At 40.6% G+C, this 20,789-nt stretch overlaps 1 protein-coding gene and 1 long non-coding RNA gene across 2 annotated transcripts in view; one reads left to right on the forward strand and one right to left on the reverse strand.

Annotated features, from left to right (window-relative positions):
- The first annotated feature begins 53 nt into the window (after window positions 1-53).
- On the forward strand, window positions 54-1,428 carry LOC119729548. The gene is made up of 2 exons (XR_005271253.1): window positions 54-656; window positions 1,379-1,428. It is a non-coding gene; the product is annotated as an uncharacterized LOC119729548 (long non-coding RNA).
- Window positions 1,429-5,069: 3,641 nt separating this feature from the next.
- The window catches only part of LOC119733252, a 63,368-nt gene continuing 47,648 nt past the window's right edge, over window positions 5,070-20,789 (reverse strand). The window contains exons 37-51 of the mRNA XM_038206842.1: window positions 19,482-19,665; window positions 18,115-18,265; window positions 17,097-17,218; window positions 15,973-16,112; window positions 15,620-15,761; window positions 14,669-14,875; window positions 13,579-13,782; window positions 12,776-12,955; window positions 12,007-12,587; window positions 11,457-11,601; window positions 11,056-11,277; window positions 9,201-9,293; window positions 8,744-9,075; window positions 6,070-6,271; window positions 5,070-5,660 (exon numbers count right to left, since the gene is read on the reverse strand). Coding sequence (XP_038062770.1) covers window positions 5,389-5,660; window positions 6,070-6,271; window positions 8,744-9,075; window positions 9,201-9,293; window positions 11,056-11,277; window positions 11,457-11,601; window positions 12,007-12,587; window positions 12,776-12,955; window positions 13,579-13,782; window positions 14,669-14,875; window positions 15,620-15,761; window positions 15,973-16,112; window positions 17,097-17,218; window positions 18,115-18,265; window positions 19,482-19,665 — 3,177 coding nt within the window. The 3' untranslated portion in view covers window positions 5,070-5,388. The remainder of the gene's footprint in view (window positions 5,661-6,069; window positions 6,272-8,743; window positions 9,076-9,200; window positions 9,294-11,055; window positions 11,278-11,456; window positions 11,602-12,006; window positions 12,588-12,775; window positions 12,956-13,578; window positions 13,783-14,668; window positions 14,876-15,619; window positions 15,762-15,972; window positions 16,113-17,096; window positions 17,219-18,114; window positions 18,266-19,481; window positions 19,666-20,789) is intronic.

Genomic DNA, 20,789 nt, shown 5'->3' on the forward strand with positions numbered 1-20,789 from the left:
ACGCTCATGGCGCAAACAAAAAATATATCAAATCAGAAATAACAAAACAATTAAATTTAACTAAACAAGAATATTCTGAGTGGTCTGAAACAAATAGGTCTTTAGGGCAACTTTAAATTCAGAAAGCGATGAGATATTGCGAATGGCGAGGGGTAGTTTGTTCCAAAGATGAGGACCTGCGTGAGAAAATGATCGATCACCCTGTAATGGTTGTGTTGATTATATTTCTTGTTCTTCTATAATGACCCCTTTCTCTGGTTGTTTATTCACTACAAACCTTGCATTTACCTTGTTATTTATTCATGTGACTTGAGGGAAGTCTACTCAGTGTGACTCGAGACAAGGCTATACAAAGTATTGATTTTTCTAGTGGAGCCAAAAATAGTATTGATTTATGGAGCTGTGATTTTGAACTTGTATTTTGTGAATATTTCTTAGTCAAGGAAAATGAACATTATGTTTAGATTTTAAAGAAGAATTATGCTTATCTTGATTAGAAATGTGTATTATCAAATTATTTGTCATCATAGGTTTGGCTTTAGATCACTTTTGTGGATTGTTCACTTGACGTGAACTGCACGTTGTTAATTCACAGCTCCCAAACCATGCGGTCGCGGCAAGGCCTAGGCTAGGCAGTGCCTGCCCGATCTTTACAGGTAAATGTATTGTACTTTTTTAGGTCATTTTTGAATGCAATTATTTCACCAAAAATCCAGATGATTATTACTGATGTGCCCTTTATTGTATCAGCAAATTATTATAGATTAATATGGTGGTAGTTTTGGAGAATGTAATGAAGTTTTTGGAGAGATTTTTGCTGTAAGATTTAGGGAGCACTGTGACCAAATGCACGAGGGTTAGCAACCCATGTTTGCACTGATGGCACACACAGTGTGACCATGTACAGTGCGCGTGCGTGAGCAGTACATGTATTGTGATATGTAACTTACAGTAGTTTGTGGTTTAAGAGTGATTTTATTTGGACGTAGGCCTATATTGCATTATTGGGCACTTAATTGTCTGGAGACCAGTTTATAGAAATGCTTACAACTGTCACTGTCATATAGTTTTGGAAAGTTCATGTAAGTTGGTGATCATATTGTGCATTTTAGGGACGGATGTGGGTGCTTGCGGTGTGTGATAGTGTGTGCGAGTGTTGGTCAGTCAGTGCGCAGGGCCGGCCTGTCTGTTTGTGATTCCATCCTTGGGTGCTCGATGCGGTCACCATACTTGCATATAGGCTTTTCACTCTTGGTAATTAACTGGGTAATGTGTGTACATCTTTCTAATACATGTACGCTTATTATTTCATGAGTTACACATGTACATTGTTTGTATTTTGAAATGAAACTTATGAGTGCCTGCCCGATCTTTACAGGTGGCCCCACCTGGGCCGATTCAGTTTGAATAAACAATCAGAGCAAGGGAGATCCAGTTTCCGTGTGAGCACTCACTCCAACAAAGAACCTGCGTGCCCCCCTCTTCCCTTACTCCAGAACCAGACCAGAGCCCCCCTTCCCTGAAGTCCCCGCTAGAAGGCCCCTCACAACCCCAAGATTTGTGAGTGTGAGGGACAACCAGCAAAGAAGCATCAGAAGATCTCAATCGCCTGGATGGATTATATGGAGTTAATAGGTCTATGTTGTATTCAGGAGCTGAATCATGAATGCAATGAAAAACAAGCAGTAACAGTTTGTATTTAATCCGGTCAGCAACAGGGAGCCAATGCAGAGACTGCAAAATCGGGGTGATATGGGTTCTAGAGGGTGTCAGGGTCACAATTCGAGCGGCAGAATTTTGGAGTCTTTGTAGGCGAGCAAGTTGGTTACGGGGTAGCTGATACAACAGGGAATTACAAAAATCCAACCGAAATGAAATGAGGGCGTGAACAAGTTTCTCTGTTGCTGAGCGGGTTAGATACTTACGAATTAAACCCAAGTTACGAAGTTGAAATCTGACAGATTTACATGTGTTAGAAACATGAGACATTGACATAAGTGAGTCAAAGATGACTCCAAGATTTCGACAGGTCGCCGACAACTTAACAGGTGAATTTTGGATGTTGATACCATGGACATTGATCTTAGCAAGTTGTGACTTTGACCCAAACATAATAAGTTCAGATTTATCAGTGTTGAGTTTGAGAGAATTAGAACTCATCCATACACTGACATCATTGATGCATGATTCAAGTTTCTGGAGAGTCAGCAAGGCGTCATTTTGATTTGGTGCAAATGACACAAAATGCGCCGTTTTGATGCCGGGGGATGGGCTATTGAATCATCTCCCCCCCCCCCCCCCCCCCCCCCCCCCCCCCCCCCCCGCTACTTTTTCGTGAGAATAAAACATGCAGATTTCAAGGTCGAGTATAGATATACATGTATACGGGCATAAATCCCGGGTGATGGGGGTTTATTCCCCCTTTTGTGACCTGGAAATAACACCAGATTTTGTGCAGCATTCTTTGACCTTTACCGCGGTAGTACTTTTTAAGAGACAAACGCCCTCCATCACCTACAAGGGCGGATGGGGGGAGGCCAAAGGGGGCCATGCCCCCCCCCCCCCCCCAAAAAAAACGAATCCAATTTTTTTTTTTTTTTTAGATGACTTCGCAATAAAGGCAGGCAATGATAGCATTTATAGCTTTATAGCATTTCAAAAGTCATATTTTCGCCTAATTTGTGGGCGTGGCATAAACGTGTAAAGAGGTGGCGTATGCGAGTGGTTTGATCCAATTGTGACAAATATCCGCGTGCATTTTCGTGGCAAAACCATTAAAATTGGCAGGCCTGGTTAAACTTAAACTGGGCTTAACATATGTTTACGAGAGGGATCCACTGTGCCCAGTTTCTTTCAGTACAGGACGAGTCGATTTGTAGTTGATTGTTAACATCTTAGATTCATGCAGTAATTAGGACACAATAATTGACAATGGACAGGCTGTTTCTGTGCAGGAACAATCAATGTATTGCTTGTTTTAATCACTCTTCCTTAATCACATCTACAATACGTCTAGGCTATTATCTTAATACTTATTTATTCATGCTAAGAACAGTTTTAATTGGTAACCTACAAACGTCAACCACAAATGTAACCCACAATTGTCATCAACTGCAGACACATCTACAGACGCATCCACAGATGTTATCCACAAAAGTCATCCACAAATGTTATCCACAGACGTCATCTACAGATGTACAATTAGGTAGTATTAATTATAATAAACTTGCTTTGCTGGAAGTTGAACCTCTATTTTCTGGACCTCTGGAAGTTTGAGCTCTATTTTTATGAAATATCGGTGTGAAATATCGGTTCCTGTTCTGAGGGTGCCCTCTGTACAGACGCGGACGCTATGTATCCTATTTCTCGGCCCTGAACTCTGTGATCCAACCAGCACTAATAAGCACTATGCTTGCTTGAAAATATGGCACTGAACTTTGCTATGTACACAGCAAGCCTAGAAAAATTACATTAACACACCACAGCACACACAAACGCGAATTAATCCCAAATTATACCCAAGACAAAATAAGTAATTTCTTTATGATTGACAACGATAAGTGCATTTACTAGACTAGTAACGGTACTTGTCTGTTCTCAGCAGACCCTTCCATTCCTCTCTCTTCTCTAGCTCTACTCACAATCTATGAGTAAATACACAACTGAACACATGACCAAGAATTGTATATGTTTCTACACGCAACCAAGACATGAGGTATAGTCGCACCAGGCCAGAGCCCAGCACATGACTTATTCTATTAGCTAAAAAGGACAAACCTTCACACCATCTGGTTCATAAGTGTGGCGTCGTCTCAACTTAGCCATGCTTCCCATACACAGTGTAGCATTGCACCAATGGAACCGCCAAGTTAACGCAACTTAAATGCTTAGCCAATGGGTGCCTGTAATCAGTAGTGCATGCCGATGCGCGTGCACTCTATTCCCAAGTTGTGACTGTTTTAATAAAAAGATCACAAAATCCAGCTGTCCACCACTGATCATTTACCGTTCCACGTACTGATGAATGCCCATCAAATACAATGAAACATAAACGTTTCCCCACCTCTGTGAATGGGTGAAAATTTGCAAAGGAAAACACAAAAATGGCCGTCAGTATTTCAGAAAAGACTTCTTCCTCCCTCATAATCGAAACACAAAATCTGACAGTAAAAATAATAACCTTTCTGTTAGCATGACTTGGGTCTTATGATACGGTAAACCCAAGTTTGAAAATTCCAAGCCACATTAGTCATTCTATACATTTGGGGTCCATTTTTTTTCCTGTCCCTGTTACATCTGACATTACTTATTTTATAATTCTGTATTCCCTTCTTAATGCAGCTGTCCTCCAAGAGTGATCATGAATTCACCTACCTAAACAACATTATATTCCTGCCAACGGCCCAAACAAATTCATCCGAGGTTATTCATAATGATAGTTCAATGGTAAATTACAAGATCACTCTGGATCCTAAATTCATACCCATATACCAATAGGCAGCTTTATGGTCATAACTTCACATCCTAATAACTTTTGCTGTTTTAAAGGGAATATACATCATTTGCTTTTGCTGTAATTTTCAGAAATGGGTGGAATTGGGGGGTCGGAAATATAAAGCAAATATAGTTACACTAACTTTTTGGAGGTTTTGGGTTCGAAAATGCTATAAAAACCAAGAAAAACGATCATTTTCCTGTAGTCTGGTTCCCTGACTCCATATAAGAAGAAACAGAGCAGTTTACATACATTGGGGGAATTGTAAGGTCAGGGAACCAGTCTAGCTGGCTCGTACCCGTTTATAGGTTTGTAATCGATTGCAAACAAGTGCAATGGTCAATTGGGGCCAGTATTTGATAAAAAGCCAGTTGTTTCCAACGCTGATCGGCCGATCAGCGTTGGAAATTGATACAAAAATACCACTTTTCTTGAAAATGACAGTATACCAGGTGCCATAATTTTACAGGATGCTTTAGACTTTCATTTACCAACATCCTGTTAAGGTATTTCGCAAAAACTTGATAGTTTTATTTTTCGTTGTTTGCAAATGTTGTATATTCCCTTTAAGTTTAAGGAAATGTGTACAAGAGTGATCTTGGAACACTTCTCAAAAACTCTTTAATCTGGACGGAATTTTCAATTCAGACTCTAGCTATGAAAGAATATACAGAAGTTTGTTTAATAGTTCGAAGAATTTGTTCTTGTTGTTCAAGCATTTCATTGTGATAGAATTTCCTATCAGGGACATGTAAGTTTCTATTATAAAAAAAAAATCACACAACTCTCAAACAGCTGAAGTGTCTGTGTATATGTCAATGCTCTCTGAGTAAACATTTTTAAGGAAAGACTATAGAAAAACATTGGTTAAAACCTGTTATGCTGTGAATTCTTTACACACTGATGATCTTATTGACTGTCTGTGACAAGCCGGCCGCGTTGATGGCCGTCAACGTCAAGTGGTAGTCAGTGTAGAGAGCCAGCGGCGAGACACGCATACCTGTCTCCATGGTCTCCACCCACTGCATGATATCACTACCTCCTGGGATGGTACCCAGAGATACCTCATACACCAAGGAGGAGGAGGAGGAGGTAGAGAACAAGCCGTCCCAGGTCAGATCAACCCTTCCATCTCCAAGCCAGGAATGACTGAGCAGGCTTAGTGCTATAAAGACACAATCATATACGAAACCTGTGAGATGAAGGAAACTCTCAAAATGTGGATTGCTGGATTAGAGCTCAGGTGAACTTGTAGAAACAAAGTTGTGTGGAAGTCATGAGGGAAACAACAAATGTAATGACCCTCACACATTTGGTAATTGTTTTAGAAAACAAACACTTTGCTTCAGGAGTTAATAAGCCATTGCAAGTCACCAGAGTTTAAGTAGAATGTTGACATGCATAGAGTTTGTTAGGTTCCCCTCTTTTTTGCCGCCTCTATCATAGTGTATAGAATACATTTTACCCTGATTAACAATGCATAATAAAACTGTAGACTTTTGTGTGCTCTTCTTAAAATTGGAAAATATTCTCGATCTTCTAGAAATGATTGAGCTACGTGTATGTATACGTACCTCCCCCTGGAGGTTTGGTAGACTCTATGGTGATGTTGCCAGTGATAGCTTGGCTGATCAGACCAGCATGATTGACGGCTCTGACTGATAGGCTATAGGTTGCATCATCATCCAGGGTAAGACCTGACCAATCCAGGTGGGTCTCTGATGTGGATCCACAGGGTGTCCAGTGGTCGTAGGCGTTGGGTCCACTCAGATGGCACTGATGAGAGGAGAAAGGGTTCAATAAAGGGGAGAATAGTGTGATGGAGCGGATATGTATATAAACATGGGGTTTAAAACTGGCTTAGTGCCTGGCCGCTGATAATTGCCAGAGTCACAGGCGAGGGCTATATCAGCAACCAGGCCCATATAACTGCTCCATCACACTATATTATCCCCATTCATAACTACCTCTTCGGTTAAAAACCATTAAAAGTTGAAATACTGTGACGACTTTTGTTCAACAATTTTACTCTGGAACTTTTCTAACACTCAGCACAAGCAGACACAGCTCCGTATGTTAGTTCACAACTCCTGTGGGTTGTGATGTATTATGTACATGTATATCACAGCAATGGCTCTCAAGCCAGCAGAGCAAGCAGTGCAGCATTCTGTGTACATGTAGCACAGAGCGCAGGAGCTGCCTACCAGTTTTAAACATTGCTTTTCAAACACAGTCCAAATTACTGGCAATTTAAAACCATCCACATGCTATATAAATTTGGGATAAAACTACTGTGACGACCTGCAGTCGTCCCTGTTTATGATGTCATTATTTATAAATAGTCTTGGCATTAAGCGCCGTGAAGAGCTCCTACTGCGTATGTATTTTTGTGCGAGTCACGCCCATTTTCCACAGGTGGAAAATGAGTATGCCCTCTCGTGACTCGACCGTGCAGTGACCACGGTCCACGAAACTTGCAGCCAATCAGGGATAAGGGAAGGGCAGAACAATCCAATCACAATTAAGGGGGCAGGGTTTAGGACAACTAATTGTAAGCATCTTTGATTGTAAGTGAGATATAAAGTATGTTCTGAGTAAAGTAAACGAGGAGAACTGGTTTAGAGCTGAAACCATACAGACGTGTCTGTGTCTCTCTCTTGCTGTCGTAGGTTATTCAAATACATGCAGTGTAAGTGATGATTTCTTGTCTGCACTATTAAGCAGGGAGATTGAAATCGGCACTGTCGCCACGCTACCTAATGACAGACCGATGCCGATTCCAACCTGATAAGACTACAAATATCCGCTAATAATAAACCGCTCGGATGACAGCAAAGGTCCGTTACACTACAAACTGCAGCTAATCAACCACTGGGCCCAGTAACCAGCATATGCCGTGGCGTGCCTCCAATATGTAATCATAGTGGTATAGAAAGTAAGCCAAGGATTCCTTCATCACTGATAGGGGCAACAAATGCATCCCATGCTGTCCACCAATTATCATGTCAATGGTGGCAACAGGATCACCTGTTGGTTAGCAACGCAAGACAAGGCAGCGAATATCGGCTGGTACCATCTGTCAGTGGGGGCGCTGTTCAAAACCGACCATTATGAGGCTATTCAGGGCGATACGTGCGCAAAATTAAAAAAAGGCACCCAAACAGCCACTGGCACAAAAAGGGCACCAATTCTTTTTAAAAAGGGCACTGGTGCAGAAAAAAAGGCACTTAATAAAAAGGCCACTCCCACAAAAATATTGGAGGGGGGGGGGGGGGGGGTTAAGCGCCGGTGGAAAAAAAAGGACATTTCAATGGAAAAGGGCAGTATTTAGAAAATATTGGGAAGGGGTAAATACCCCCTTCCCCCGCTGGCTACGCGTGTGACAAAGATTCAAGAACTTGAACTCTTGTTTAAGTTTTTGAAGCTCTGCACTTTCTGCCTGTAAACTTGAAAACAGGTCGGTGTCATCGTCATCATACGACTACAACCTGTGAGATTTTTCGGTTGACAGGTTCTTGGCTAGTGGTTAAGCAGGTCACACTCGCTACTGTTAAGCAGGTCACACTCGCTAGGTGTTAAGCAGGTCACACTCGCTAGGTGTTAAGCAGGTCACACTCGCTAGGTGTTCAGGGTCACTGAGGGTCAAATACAAGGGTAGGCTTTAGCGGGCCACTTTAACCGTATGTTCAGGGTCAATGTGTCTCGACTCCAGGGGGAAAATGTGTGAGAGAGATTCGCATGGACTCCAGGCACGTATGAAGGAAAATGACTATTAATGTTCTTTGGTGGACCACGGGCATGTCTCACCAACCTTTAAGATGGAGTCACTCTCACAATGTTCATAACCTTAATATATTAACCCATTATATTTGGATTACCATTTTTTAAACCCCCTTATTGTGCGACACGTGACTCAGACTCAGACTCCAGTCCAACTTGAGTCCCATTTTCCATGACTCGGATTCGGACTTGAGTCACGATGACAAATGACTCGGACTTGGACTCGATCCTGTAGACTCGGAAATAATACCTCAAAATTTAATTCCAATAATAGTACTTAAAGTGACTCATGACTCAGATTCAGAAGAGGCAACTTGGACTCAGACTCGATGTTTGGTGACTCGAATACAGTTCTGTGAGAAGTTGTAGACCTAATAATGGTACACCACTGGCTGATATGAGCTGCGAACAAACTTAGTCTTGATATTTGACCTTGTTTAACACTGCATCCATGCACAGTACACTGACCTCATAGGACTGAATTCCAAATGGGTCCATGAATCCATCCCAGGATGCTTTGACAGAGTCTCTCTGTGACTGGTACCTATCGCGTGTGTCATATTGAGTCTCTGACACGGTCTTCAGATTGACGACTGCTGCTGATGAGCTAGGAGGCACTGTAACTATGGTAACGCCATCTGATGATTTCCATGAGGACTTCTCAGCACCATTGTAGCATGTGATGGTTACGTACAGGCGCTGACCCTCAACCATGGCCTGGAACAGACTGGTGGTGATGCTGGAAGTAGCATCAGGAGATGGTGAGCTTGGTAGGATGTCATCAAGGCCAGGCTCAGATCCTGGGAAGAAAGGGAAGAAACACACTGATGGTCTAGTTTTCAAAGTTAGTCAGATTCCCACCAACTCATGCAAGGTACAAATCCAATCTAAATCGACATTCTGAAAACGGGAGATATCAACTTACCAACTGCCCATTCACAGTGGTCAATTCCACTCTCAGGGTCAGACGCTGACCAACTGAAGGTCAAAGAGGAATCATCTGCACTGAAGTCAATATCTGTCAAGGGCAAATTAAACTTTATAAGATATTAATTTCCGAGGAACTATAATTTCCATGCTAGAACAGTAGGATTGCATTGTGTGACCAATCACAAGAGCTGCTTCTGCAGGAAACACTGCATGTAAGCACATGCACAACAAATTTTCATTCAAGGATGCACAATTCCATATTACCATACCTCACATATATTCATGATCGAGGGCCGAATTCTCACTGGTCCATTCAGCATCATGTGCAAGAAGCTATTTCTGCTGTTCACCAAGCGTGCGCGCGTATTCACGCACAGGCTAAATACGCATGCGTAGTAGTAGACTGTCTCACCCGTGCGACAGGCTACTACGCATGCGCTTTACGAAGCAATCGTGGAACTGTCGCAAGGGTGTAATACGCACGTGGGAACATCGCCTTAGCCACACATGAAAAGATGGTTGCATGTGTAAATGTTAATTAGTGTTTTCTCGAGCTCAATGATGTTGAACAGGAGAATATTGTGGGCAATAAAGATGCCTCCTGTGCTGAAAAAAAGGTGTCCACAATGCAGTATAAACTCTTAGGAGTTACTGTATGGTGAGCTCGACAAGTTTCTCCGAAGATTTTATGCCCATGAGGTGCATACTGCAACGGGAAAATTCGGCAACTGAATATGTATGAGGTATAATGAAGCAAATATAACATGGTTTATTTCATGTGGATAGTCGATAGTCGGGAACCAGTTTGTCGACTTCCAATACCTCGGGAAGCTAATATCGACTGTCCACCCTCAAACCATGTTATATTTGTATAGTGTATACTGTATGCATGTGTATGCAATTGCATAAGACAGTGTTTAGCCCTCTTAGTGTAACCATTTAGCGGGTACTTCTGCATAGAGGTTGACTATTTTCTGCCTCCTACAAATTTCATGTGGTGTTAAAGTGGCAAACTTGTTTTTCGCGTCACTAAATATCGAGTCTGAGTCCGAGTCACCTCTCCCGAGTCCGAGTCCCGAGTCATGCAGGTCGAGTCCGAGTCATGCAGGTCGAGTCCGAGTCTGAGTCACGAGTCACAAAGATCAAGTCCTAGTCCGAGTCACCAAATGTATATTGGACATAAATTTTGAGGTACTGCTATAACCTCACAGTTTAAAATGTTTCCATTTTTTCAAAGGTTTTCTCTAATTTTAAGAACTGGAAATACCTGTCAACTAAGTTCAATATTAGGTTTTGCCCTTCACCGACGTTTAAACACTGTATACTTAGTGTGTCAACTAAGGAAAGGCACGAGTGTCTGAAAAAGGTTAATCTGGCACCGAACACTTTGAAGCTTGCATTTACGCAATATCAAGTGTGGACGCTGGGGCACATGTTTCGATACATTGATTTCCCAAGTCAATATATCGAAAACAAGCCAGCCGCACGTACTGTCTATATGTAGAGTAATAGATCCGATTCTTCTGCACTGCACAGACTGTATCGCTTGCTCAGGAGAGGATCGTCTTCAAAATAATTTGTTATTATTTTGTTGGAAAAAAAATAGCTGATTTGTGGTGAATTCATGGTCAAGTCCCGAGTCAAGCAGGTGGAGTCCGAGTCCAAATCCGAGTCCGCAGGTTCGAGTCCGAGTCATTTGTCATCAAGACTCGAGTCCGAGTCCGAGTCACGGAAATTGCGAGTCACGGAAATTGCGAGTCACGGAAAATGTGAGTCCGAGTCACGAGTCATACAAGTCAGTACAGTGGACATCATGTGAAGTGGATGTGTCAGTTTGTAATATACAATACCATGTGCATCGCCACCATCTTTGACAAAATGAATCACGGGTGGCGTTAGATCGATCAGTAAGGAGACAGAGGTTGCTATGGTGATGAGATCAGCTGCATTTCTTGCCATCACGGTGATGTAGACGTAGGAGCCATGTGCCATCATGACGTCAGTATTGATAGCGTCTGTCTGTGTACCCACTGATGTGAAGCTTTGTAACTGGGTGCCGCCTTTGGAAGTACCTGGCAAATTTACCCCCCAAAAAAGAAGAGTAATTAACGGATGCGTACAAACATCAAGGTCATGTCATACTGAATACTGCATAACAACAAAACACCAGGGCCCAACTTGAATGTCCACACTGCGGCCAACAACATGGTATAATGACTGCAGACAAATATAAGTCCAAGACTCAACCTACCTATGGCCCAGGTGAAGTCGACTATGGGACTCTCAGGGTCAATGAAATGCCACTTGGCCTGGATGGACGACCAGCTGTGAATGAACTGGGTATGTACCTCTACAGACCCTTCACCTGTACTGGGTCTAGTGGTAATCTGCCTAACCTGTGTTTAACAAGAAATGGGATGATCAGATCAAATGGTGAAATCAAATGGAATGTATGAGCAGGTTATAAGGAAATGGATTGAGATCCCACACCTATATTAGAACAAATTGATGATACTAAACAGTAGTAGAATGTACGATCAGTGGGTACTTGGTTTGTCTTGATCTATGCGGTAATTAAACTAATAGTTTATTTTATGAGTCAGCAACATTTATGTTCAGAAGTTTTGATATTGATCTGTACATCCAAGGTGTAAGTGATAAATTAGCTATGACTTTATGGAAACTGTTTAATCATGAAGTTTCAAAGAAATTTTTTTTTTACATCGGCTTAAAACAATGTAGGGGATGTGTTTACAACCTACAAAATTAACTGTACTGGGCCTATAGGAGATTCTTTTCACCTGAACATTATCCAACAGGATTCCATTTGATTGTCCTACAGATGAGATTTTGAGTGTTGCTACGTCTCCACTGGCTGTGAAGTAAAATCTGTGCTGATGCCATCGGATGGACCTCAGACTCTGGTCTGAGTGACTGTGTGCCGGCCGGTCATACAACCTGAAGATGCGATCCAATCCTGGGGCCTCGATACGACCCTCCTGATTCAGCAAAGGGTTGTGGGATGGCACCGGGTGACTTGCAAAGAACACAACTTGGTAGTGGCTTCCCTGTGTTGTGTTGAAGGTTTGGTAGATGGAGCCATGAAGAGACAAGAACGAATGACCATCTTCAGCAATCTTCTTCCCTGAAGTGACCACGGCAAATTGGCTGTCAGACCCTACATCCCACTGAACTAGTACCTCACCTCGTTTACCATCGGTAACGTGCACACTGGTTGTGGATGACATTTCTTCAGTTGACAAATTGGTGGCAGAAGTGGGATAAGTATCAGAGACATTGCCGTGATTTGGGTCAGATGTACCCGAGGCTTCATTTAATGTCTCATTCTCAGCAATCACTGTTGTATATTCATATTCCATATCTAAAGAGATCAACAAGACGGTTTCAAACATTTGCTTAATTGGATCAGAAGAACCTATTATGGAAGTTAGGTATGAAATAGCAAAACTTCTTTTCTCTCAATTTTGTTCTAATGAAAACTGTTTAAACAAGTAATATGAAGATATGAAAACCTAATAACGTTATACTCTCAATGGCTTTTTGATTCACCTGTTATGTCTGGTTCCTGAATCCTTTCAAATGATGGATTCTGGATCAAATCATCCCCTAGATTTATCTGTACTAGTGGCTCAGGGGGTGTAGTGTCCACCACAAACCCGTCTGAAGAGACAGATACAGACTGCAAGCCAGCTGCGTCGATGGCTGAAATCTTGGAGTAATATTGGATGCCTGAAAAAAATAGGAATTGAATTCATAGTTAATGGTCACCCATAGACAAGTATTTGGTCCATATCTGTTGGCTTTGGGATTCAGATGGTACGTTTGCACACACCATCTCCCCTAAATTTTTCACAAGAGCATTAGTCGGAAATATCTTAGATAATACAGGCCTGTTTTGCACAATTACATAATACCATTTTCCCTATTTCCTTGAAGATTTTTAAGGCATTTTGGAAAGTCAGCCTGACCGTCCTCTAAAATCCTCCACTAAGCCGCGAAATTTTTTAGACGAAAAATAGAATTAGCTGTTGCAAATTTTTTAGACTTGAACTTTCAAGGAGCATCATGCCAAATGTTATAATAGCAGCTCAGGGTCAGGGATCCACAATAACAAATTTGTAATGAATCCTTCAAAACTGCATTGTAGATTATGAAGGATATCTTTTAGATTAAGTCTGCTAACGGGAAAAGCACCATCTTTCCACAGAAAGGCAATGAGTTCGCCCAATATTAGCAATTAAAATTTCTAAACAGACTTGCTGAAATTCAGAGTCAAAGAATTTATATCTTTCAGCCAGAAATAGTCAAAATGAAGTTAGAGTATCCAAGACGCTTGATAGACAAAACCTTACCATCTGTTAGAGGCACAGCTAGAGTCTTGGAGGCAGACAGGTGGATTCCAACATTGGTACAGGGCAGAATGCCATCATCTGCTGGGCTAGAGGTCTGTCCAACACACCACTCATAATGGTCTAAGTAGGATTCAAGATCCACAAAGCCATGCCAGGAGGCTGAGATCAATGTGCTAGAGTTCTGGTATTCCACGTCATGAAGATCTGCAACAAAGAAGTAAAGTTCAGAAAACCTCAGTTTTGGTTTGTTCTGCTTTTAGCTATTGAAAAATTACTCTTTGGATATCAGCATCAGATTCTATAGACCTTTATCGTGCTGCCAACATTTCAGTCATGTTCCCTGTATGCATATTATAGTCCTGAATGATAATGTTTTTGTGCAAAAAGGAACCAGACTAATTTTCCTTCCAACCTTGCTTCGGTTACGTTCATTTGAATGGGGAAAAATGAAGATGGCCGCAACAATTCAATGGTCTATATTCAAATTTATACATTAAAACCTTCCTACGCAAACGTTCATTCTGTGCCAAGAAGTAAATTCAATCAAAATTAGTCAAGTGTCTGTTTTTAACAGCTAAGAGCTCCCAGCCTACATAAAGCAGGATTGACTGGCTGTGACTGTCTATGTAACTTGGTACACTATGCTTAAGTGGATGGACTTTTTGACTGTCTGTGCCTGTTCAAACAGGAGGAGGGTTAACATTGTCAGTGTTACATATTTTGCTTGAGTGTAGAAATGTATAGTAGAGATGATATTTTAAAATTTGTGGACCATCAGGGTAGAGGTCTTTCAATCGTACCACAACTGCAATCCTATGTGTGTTGCTTTTGATGAAGACTCATGACGTTTATGTCCAACAGCAAGACACTTTACAACAATTAGATACTGGTACATGATTGTTTCCTGAGTGAAGAGACTTTTGTGTCAGTGTGATTACAGAAGTGATTACGGAAGTGATGCATTAGGCACTGACAAGGAATTGTGCAAAGAAATACAAAGCACAAGAGCTGTTCAGAGATGCTTTTGAGTCGCCATCATCCATGAAGCATTGACTGTACATTATGAAGGAGAAACAAGGTGACTATTCACCTGTGCCATCAAACACAAGGCCTGCATCTGGCCTCCTCGTGTCCACCACAAAGCCATCACTGCTTTTCAGCGTGTGCAGACCAGCTTTGTTGAACGCTCGTACGTTGCTGTAGTATCGCAGTCCACTCTTTAGGTTCAGATTGGTGAACTGTGTGGAGGACACACTGGCCGGGAAGGTGTGGTCAGCAAACTGAGGAATATCTTCACCTAAGAAACAAAATGAATTACAGGTAGAGTACATCATTTATAATTTGTGCATTATATTCGTTTGAAGTAACAAAAGTACTCCAAATCAAAAGAAGGGTGCTTAACAACTAACCTGATGAACTTTTAGCTCAGTGATTGCTATACATTCCGAGAAAACAATATGCTAGGATCTTGATTTCAAATCAAAATTTGCTGAGTCATGTTTTGAATTGCGCTCGAATTCGGAACATGTTCTCATTCAGCCGATTGCAGCTACGCAATGTCGCGCACTGAACCGACAAATTACAGCAACCGCACTCGCTTGTGGGTCGTGTCAATGCTTGTGCATACTCATTCACGGCTTTGCCAAATTAAAAACGAACTACTAACGGAAATCTATTCAAAAATGTGTCTTGAAATGCATAGTTGGAAATGGCCTTCTTTCATTGTTTTCTTCAAAATGACAGCTTGCCAGAAAGAATAATTTCACAGGGAGTTTAGTCCCATTACTAGCTTTAAACCAAGAATGCTTTTCCACAATAATTTCCTCAGCTACTTTTTGGATAGCTGCAAATGATGGACTGTACCTTTAAGAATATGTTACAAGTTGTTTACATCTCTTACATTCTGTCATGCAAAACACGACAATAAGGTATCATAAATGGGACCTTTAGTCCAACTGGTAAATGTTTCGAATGAGCAAGGGTGACTCATATTAAGAAAGTGAGTTTTTGAGTTGATTGGGTGATATTTGAGTGTACTTACCTCCTGGGTAGGTACTCAGAGACACCTGGAAGTGGGACATCGCGTCGTCTAAAAACACTCTCTCCCAGGAGATAAAGAGGACGTTAGGATCCGTCAAGTAATCAGTGTCTTTCCTGGCATCAGATCTGGCAAGATCTTTTATCTGGAAACAAAAACGTATTTTATTCAGGTATTTTAACAAGATTGAAGGAATGATCGGTTGAAGAGGTTTGATAAAACTGCAATTATGTCTTGTGTATTCTCAATGATCTTACATTATTAGAAGAAAGAGCACTGTTAAAGAACCAAAGAAAGGGTATATTGGCAGATATTGTCAGATTCTCTTTGTACATCTGACTCTTTAATTCTCATACCTTTGTGCCTCTGACTGTTGATATTTTTGGTGGTGTGATATCCGGGGTGATGCCATCTGATCTGAACACTGCATATGTAGTAGGATTATACCAGGCCCTGATGAACACATGATACTTAACTCCCTTCGCCATCTTGTGATCTATGATAGATATAGAAATCACACAGTTGTAAAAATTTAATGAAAAATAAAATAAAAAACAAATTATGGTTTAATAATTAACTGCAATTGTTTTTAAAGTTTCGTTGATTCTTTTAAAATACACAAAAATTAAAGCAGGTTCACGGTTACATTCAGGTCTGTTAAGAATCTTAACCAAGTCTCTGTAATTGCCCCGAACAGCCCATGCACTCTATGGATTTATTGATTTTATCAGGAAAAATACAATGTAGTTCATATATTGATAAGTGTAACGGACAGTCTATGCACACTTTTGTTGTCATTGCTGTCTGGTACTAGTGCTCCGGCGGAGGGGCTCCGGCGGCGCGCACCTGACCTGGATTTGGGTCTGGCTAGCGCGCGCTCCGGAAATAGGCTCTACAAATAGGTTGGCTAAGTGGGGTTCTTTTGTCCAATTGTGTGGGAAGAACTTGGCTGGATTCCAGGGTTGGGTAAAGTTGCTACATTTGTATACATTTGTTCAGATTGTGTGTATGTCTATGCTGGGAATTGATCAGTTGCAGTTCGGGTAGCGGTGCGGCAAGTTGCCTGCAGAGTCCACCTGGCGAAATAAAAAAAAATAGCCAGCTGGGCTACTGAAACACACTCTCAACTAGCCCGCGGGCATTTTCACTCGTCCGCATGTTTTTCTTTTATAGTCAGTGTTTTTAATAAACAGATCTAATAATCTAACCCTAAACAGTTAATGAAATTAGACACACATTGATACAGGTTTGCTTTCTGAATTTAATGAGTTATTTCTTCCTGTCCTTTCATCTTTGCTGTAGCCCAATAATTTTTGACTCGCCAGCCGGGCTACTTAAAGAATAGTTGGACTAGCCCAGCGCTGTTTTGACTAGCATTTGGCTGGCGGGCTACTGCTAAAATCGAACCCTGCATTTCATATACCATACCAAAATACAATCATATCCATTATATTAAAAGTTTGTCAAACTAATTCATTACCTTCGTCTAGCGTGATGATAGTTTGGTTGTTTTGTCCAATATCATACCATATCCTGTCCAGAACTGGATTAAAGATTCCCACGGGATTTGATGAAGAGTCGTCGCCGATGCTCCATTCAAACCTGCAAAGCCAGGGATATGAATAGAGATGTGCAGGAGGTGTGGTCAGTGTGTGTCTCACAAACTGTGTTTGGGGGTTTTGGAGACATCAAGTAATGAATCTCTCTTCAAGTATGAATAATACCTTATAAATGTCAACTTGACTCTTTGATAGCCAGTTCTTTCTGCTCTTATCTTACCAATTTCAATCTTGCATTTATATCATTAAAGAGGTTGTGGAATGCTCGAAGACATTTCCGTCATTTTTGGGGTATATGTAGCCTAAGGTGTGATGAAATAAAAACGACTATTGTTTCTGTCATGAAATGAGTACAAAGGGTACTTTTGAGAGCTATTTTTCAGGTCCTGTTTCGACCCGAACGTGCAATTTGTGTAAAAGTCGTCGTTGCGGGCAGCAAACAAAACACAGTAAATCGTGACGTAATAAACAGGACTCGTTTATGCTACTCTGCATCGGGAGTCCTGTTTATTACGTCACGATTTACTGAGTTTTGTTTGCTGCCCGCAACGACGACTTTTACACAAATTGCACGTTCGGGTCGAAACAGGCATGACAGGACTTGAAAAACAGCTCTCAAAAGTACCTTTTGTACTCATTTCATGACAGAAACAATAGTCGTTTTTATTTCATCACACCTTAGGCTACATATACCCGAAAAATGACGGAAATGTCGTCGAGCATTCCACAACCTCTTTAACATCAATATTTGAACTACATATCAAAAACCCCTTCAGTAGCCACCAGTACAAAAATGTACTAGGTAAAAGTTTATCCAATATCATTTTTATAATCAGAACAAAGAGCAGTCACTACGGATACCTAAGTAAATGGTTCACAAATATCAATTCCTTGACAGATATCAATTCGATAATCGATTTAGATCACATATTGTCTCACCACTTAATATCCAGTCCTTTCTGCTCAGTGACTCGCCATACCGCTGCAGCCATAGACTGAGTGGCGGTATCATTAATATCAATCACGCTATTGATATCATCACACATCAGATCCAATACATCCAGAACTTCTATCTCCATGTTGGGGTTACCTTCAAGTCATTGTAAAAGAATGGGTCAAGACAATTAAAATAAAACAACAATTTTAACAGCACTGGTTTGAATCCTGCTTTAGCTATCAAGCTGCATTTTCTTTATTACTGATGATTATCACTGCTCTGCTTAACCAGTTAAAATGCCAGAAAACATGTTCACACGATCTCACAATATATATTCGCAGGGGAGGGTGACGGGTTAATCAAGCTTTCCAGAGTCTCAAGCGGGTAAGATGTACGTCAATTGTTCCCATTGGTTTTATACACACTGTGTGTTGAACTTGAACTTGGCCACTGTACACAGCTTTTCGTCAAGGCAAATATCTCTCCCTGATGGGGCCTTGGAGAGTTGCAAAATATGAAGTTACTGTGAAAAGCATGATGCAAATGACTCTCTAGTCAGTATTTGTGGTGTTTGACTCAATTATGAAATATGGCCAAAAATTATTGTCTTTTTCATAAGTGGCGTTTTTCTGCCTAAAAAAGTATTAAAATGCTTTCTCACACCTCTAAAACTCATTCCAATGACATTAGGCATCTCAAAAACATCCTTCCGTTTACTTGTCACACTTTCTCGTTTGCAAGTAATTTTTCAGCTTTGGTTATGGAAGTGTGCTGCCAAAAATCAGTGTCTCGACTAATTATAAGACTTGAGTGACAGACCGGGGATAACTTGAGAACCTTGCTCTGGGATCCCTACCTAGTTTTAAGGATTTAACCTATTAATCCCGGTAGTGCCCCAAAATGCAAAGCTTACTTGTTACTCCTAACATACACAGAGGATCATAACAAGAAATCACAATAGGAGTCTTTTTTAACCCTAAAAGGGTCAGGATTCCGCACGCCCCTAAGATCTCGGCCATGGAGTGATGAAAAATTTAGAAACTCGGTACATGCATAGAGCAACTCATCATAAACATCCCCAAGAAATTTCATGACTATAAATCAAAGGGTTTTGGAATTATGGCTAATTAGTTATTCATATGTACAAATGGTAATTCTGCTCTGTGTACACGACGCAATGTATATATGGGAAAATTAAGTTTTCATGGCGCGTAGCGCCGGAAAATTTTTATATTTTCGGTATCGAAAGATGCACAAGGCTCGAGGCTAAAAAGTCATTACAGCTCGGGTCGCAAAAAAAAATTGTTCAATGCTATTGCTGAAAAAGTTGAGGGGGGAAGAATCAGAATTGTTGTAGACCTAAACTTACTGTGAGTGACATTAGTGCAATACATAAACTGGTCTCGATTACATGTTCTATCAATGGGTGCACACGCACAATGGCCCTTGCACGTTGTAGGCAAACAGCGTCGCAGCAGGACAAGGGAGCCCTCGCCTGGTAGAGTAGGAGACGCTTCAAAAGTGGCATGATGGCGGGTGCTCGGTATCCCAACCTACACAGATATAAAACTATATTTATATATATAAATCCAAATTGAAAACTGATAACTAGATTTGATTTGCCAATAAATCACTTCCAAACAGTTAAAAAAAATCTTGAGGCTAGTTTATCCTTTTATACTTTCAATGATGATGTTATGACCATTGACCAGTAACATCTGAAGTTAACAAAGCTGAAGTTCACAAACCTCAGCTTTCAACATATCACTATTTGGATTGTTCATATCCAACGTATGATTTGTTTAACTTGTGACAATTTGACTGAATATTGAAACACTTCACAAGTTTCGCAATTCATCTATTTAGAGACTTTAAATACAAATGTCAAACAGAATTGTAAAAAAAATCATGATTAAAAAAAAAGTTGGTTTTTTTATTGAATTGGATGTTGTTTTAAACCAAAACAGATTTTTTTTTCATTTAAATCGATTTTTTAAAATACATTTGATATTTTTTTCTCTTTGTGAGAATTATATTCAACACGTGTTTTATGTAACACCCATCCATAAAACTCTGTTAATATTGCATTGCAAACATTGAAAACTCCCAAAGATATTTTGGTATTTAAAATGATCTGTTCATAAAAAAATGAGAAATTAACTGTCTCACTAGCTGCGCCTCAATTTGAGGAATTTATGAAATTTTGAAACACTGAGCATGAATGAAGGACCCACTATGGAAGACAACTTTGTCATCTGCACAAACAACAAAGTTTGCTGATTGTTATGTAACTACAAGGTACATTATAATTGATGTTCTATCTGGACACTTCTTTAAAACCTCTATGGGAATAAGTAAATGTCTTGCATCCATGCAGGAATTTACAGTAAGCAAGTTTGGTGTTCCCTAAAAATCTGGTGCACAGCAAGATTCTACGATTTTTTTTCGGGATAACCGAGGCAGATAAATGCACACAAGGCTATGGGGGACGAGGTAACCAAATCTGCATTCTGTGAAATTTTTCGTGCAATGAAAAAGTGATGGAAGTTTCATTACACAAACATTTTGACACACAAGACACCTACAAAACGTCGCTGTCCAAAGTTTTGTGCAAAATGTTATACTTCAGAACACGATGATCTCTTTAATTTTGCTGTTACCCCGCTATGCTTTTGCA

The sequence above is a fragment of the Patiria miniata genome, unplaced genomic scaffold (genome assembly GCF_015706575.1).
Source record: "Patiria miniata isolate m_02_andy unplaced genomic scaffold, ASM1570657v1 HiC_scaffold_1, whole genome shotgun sequence".
Taxonomy (NCBI): Eukaryota; Metazoa; Echinodermata; class Asteroidea; order Valvatida; family Asterinidae; genus Patiria; species Patiria miniata.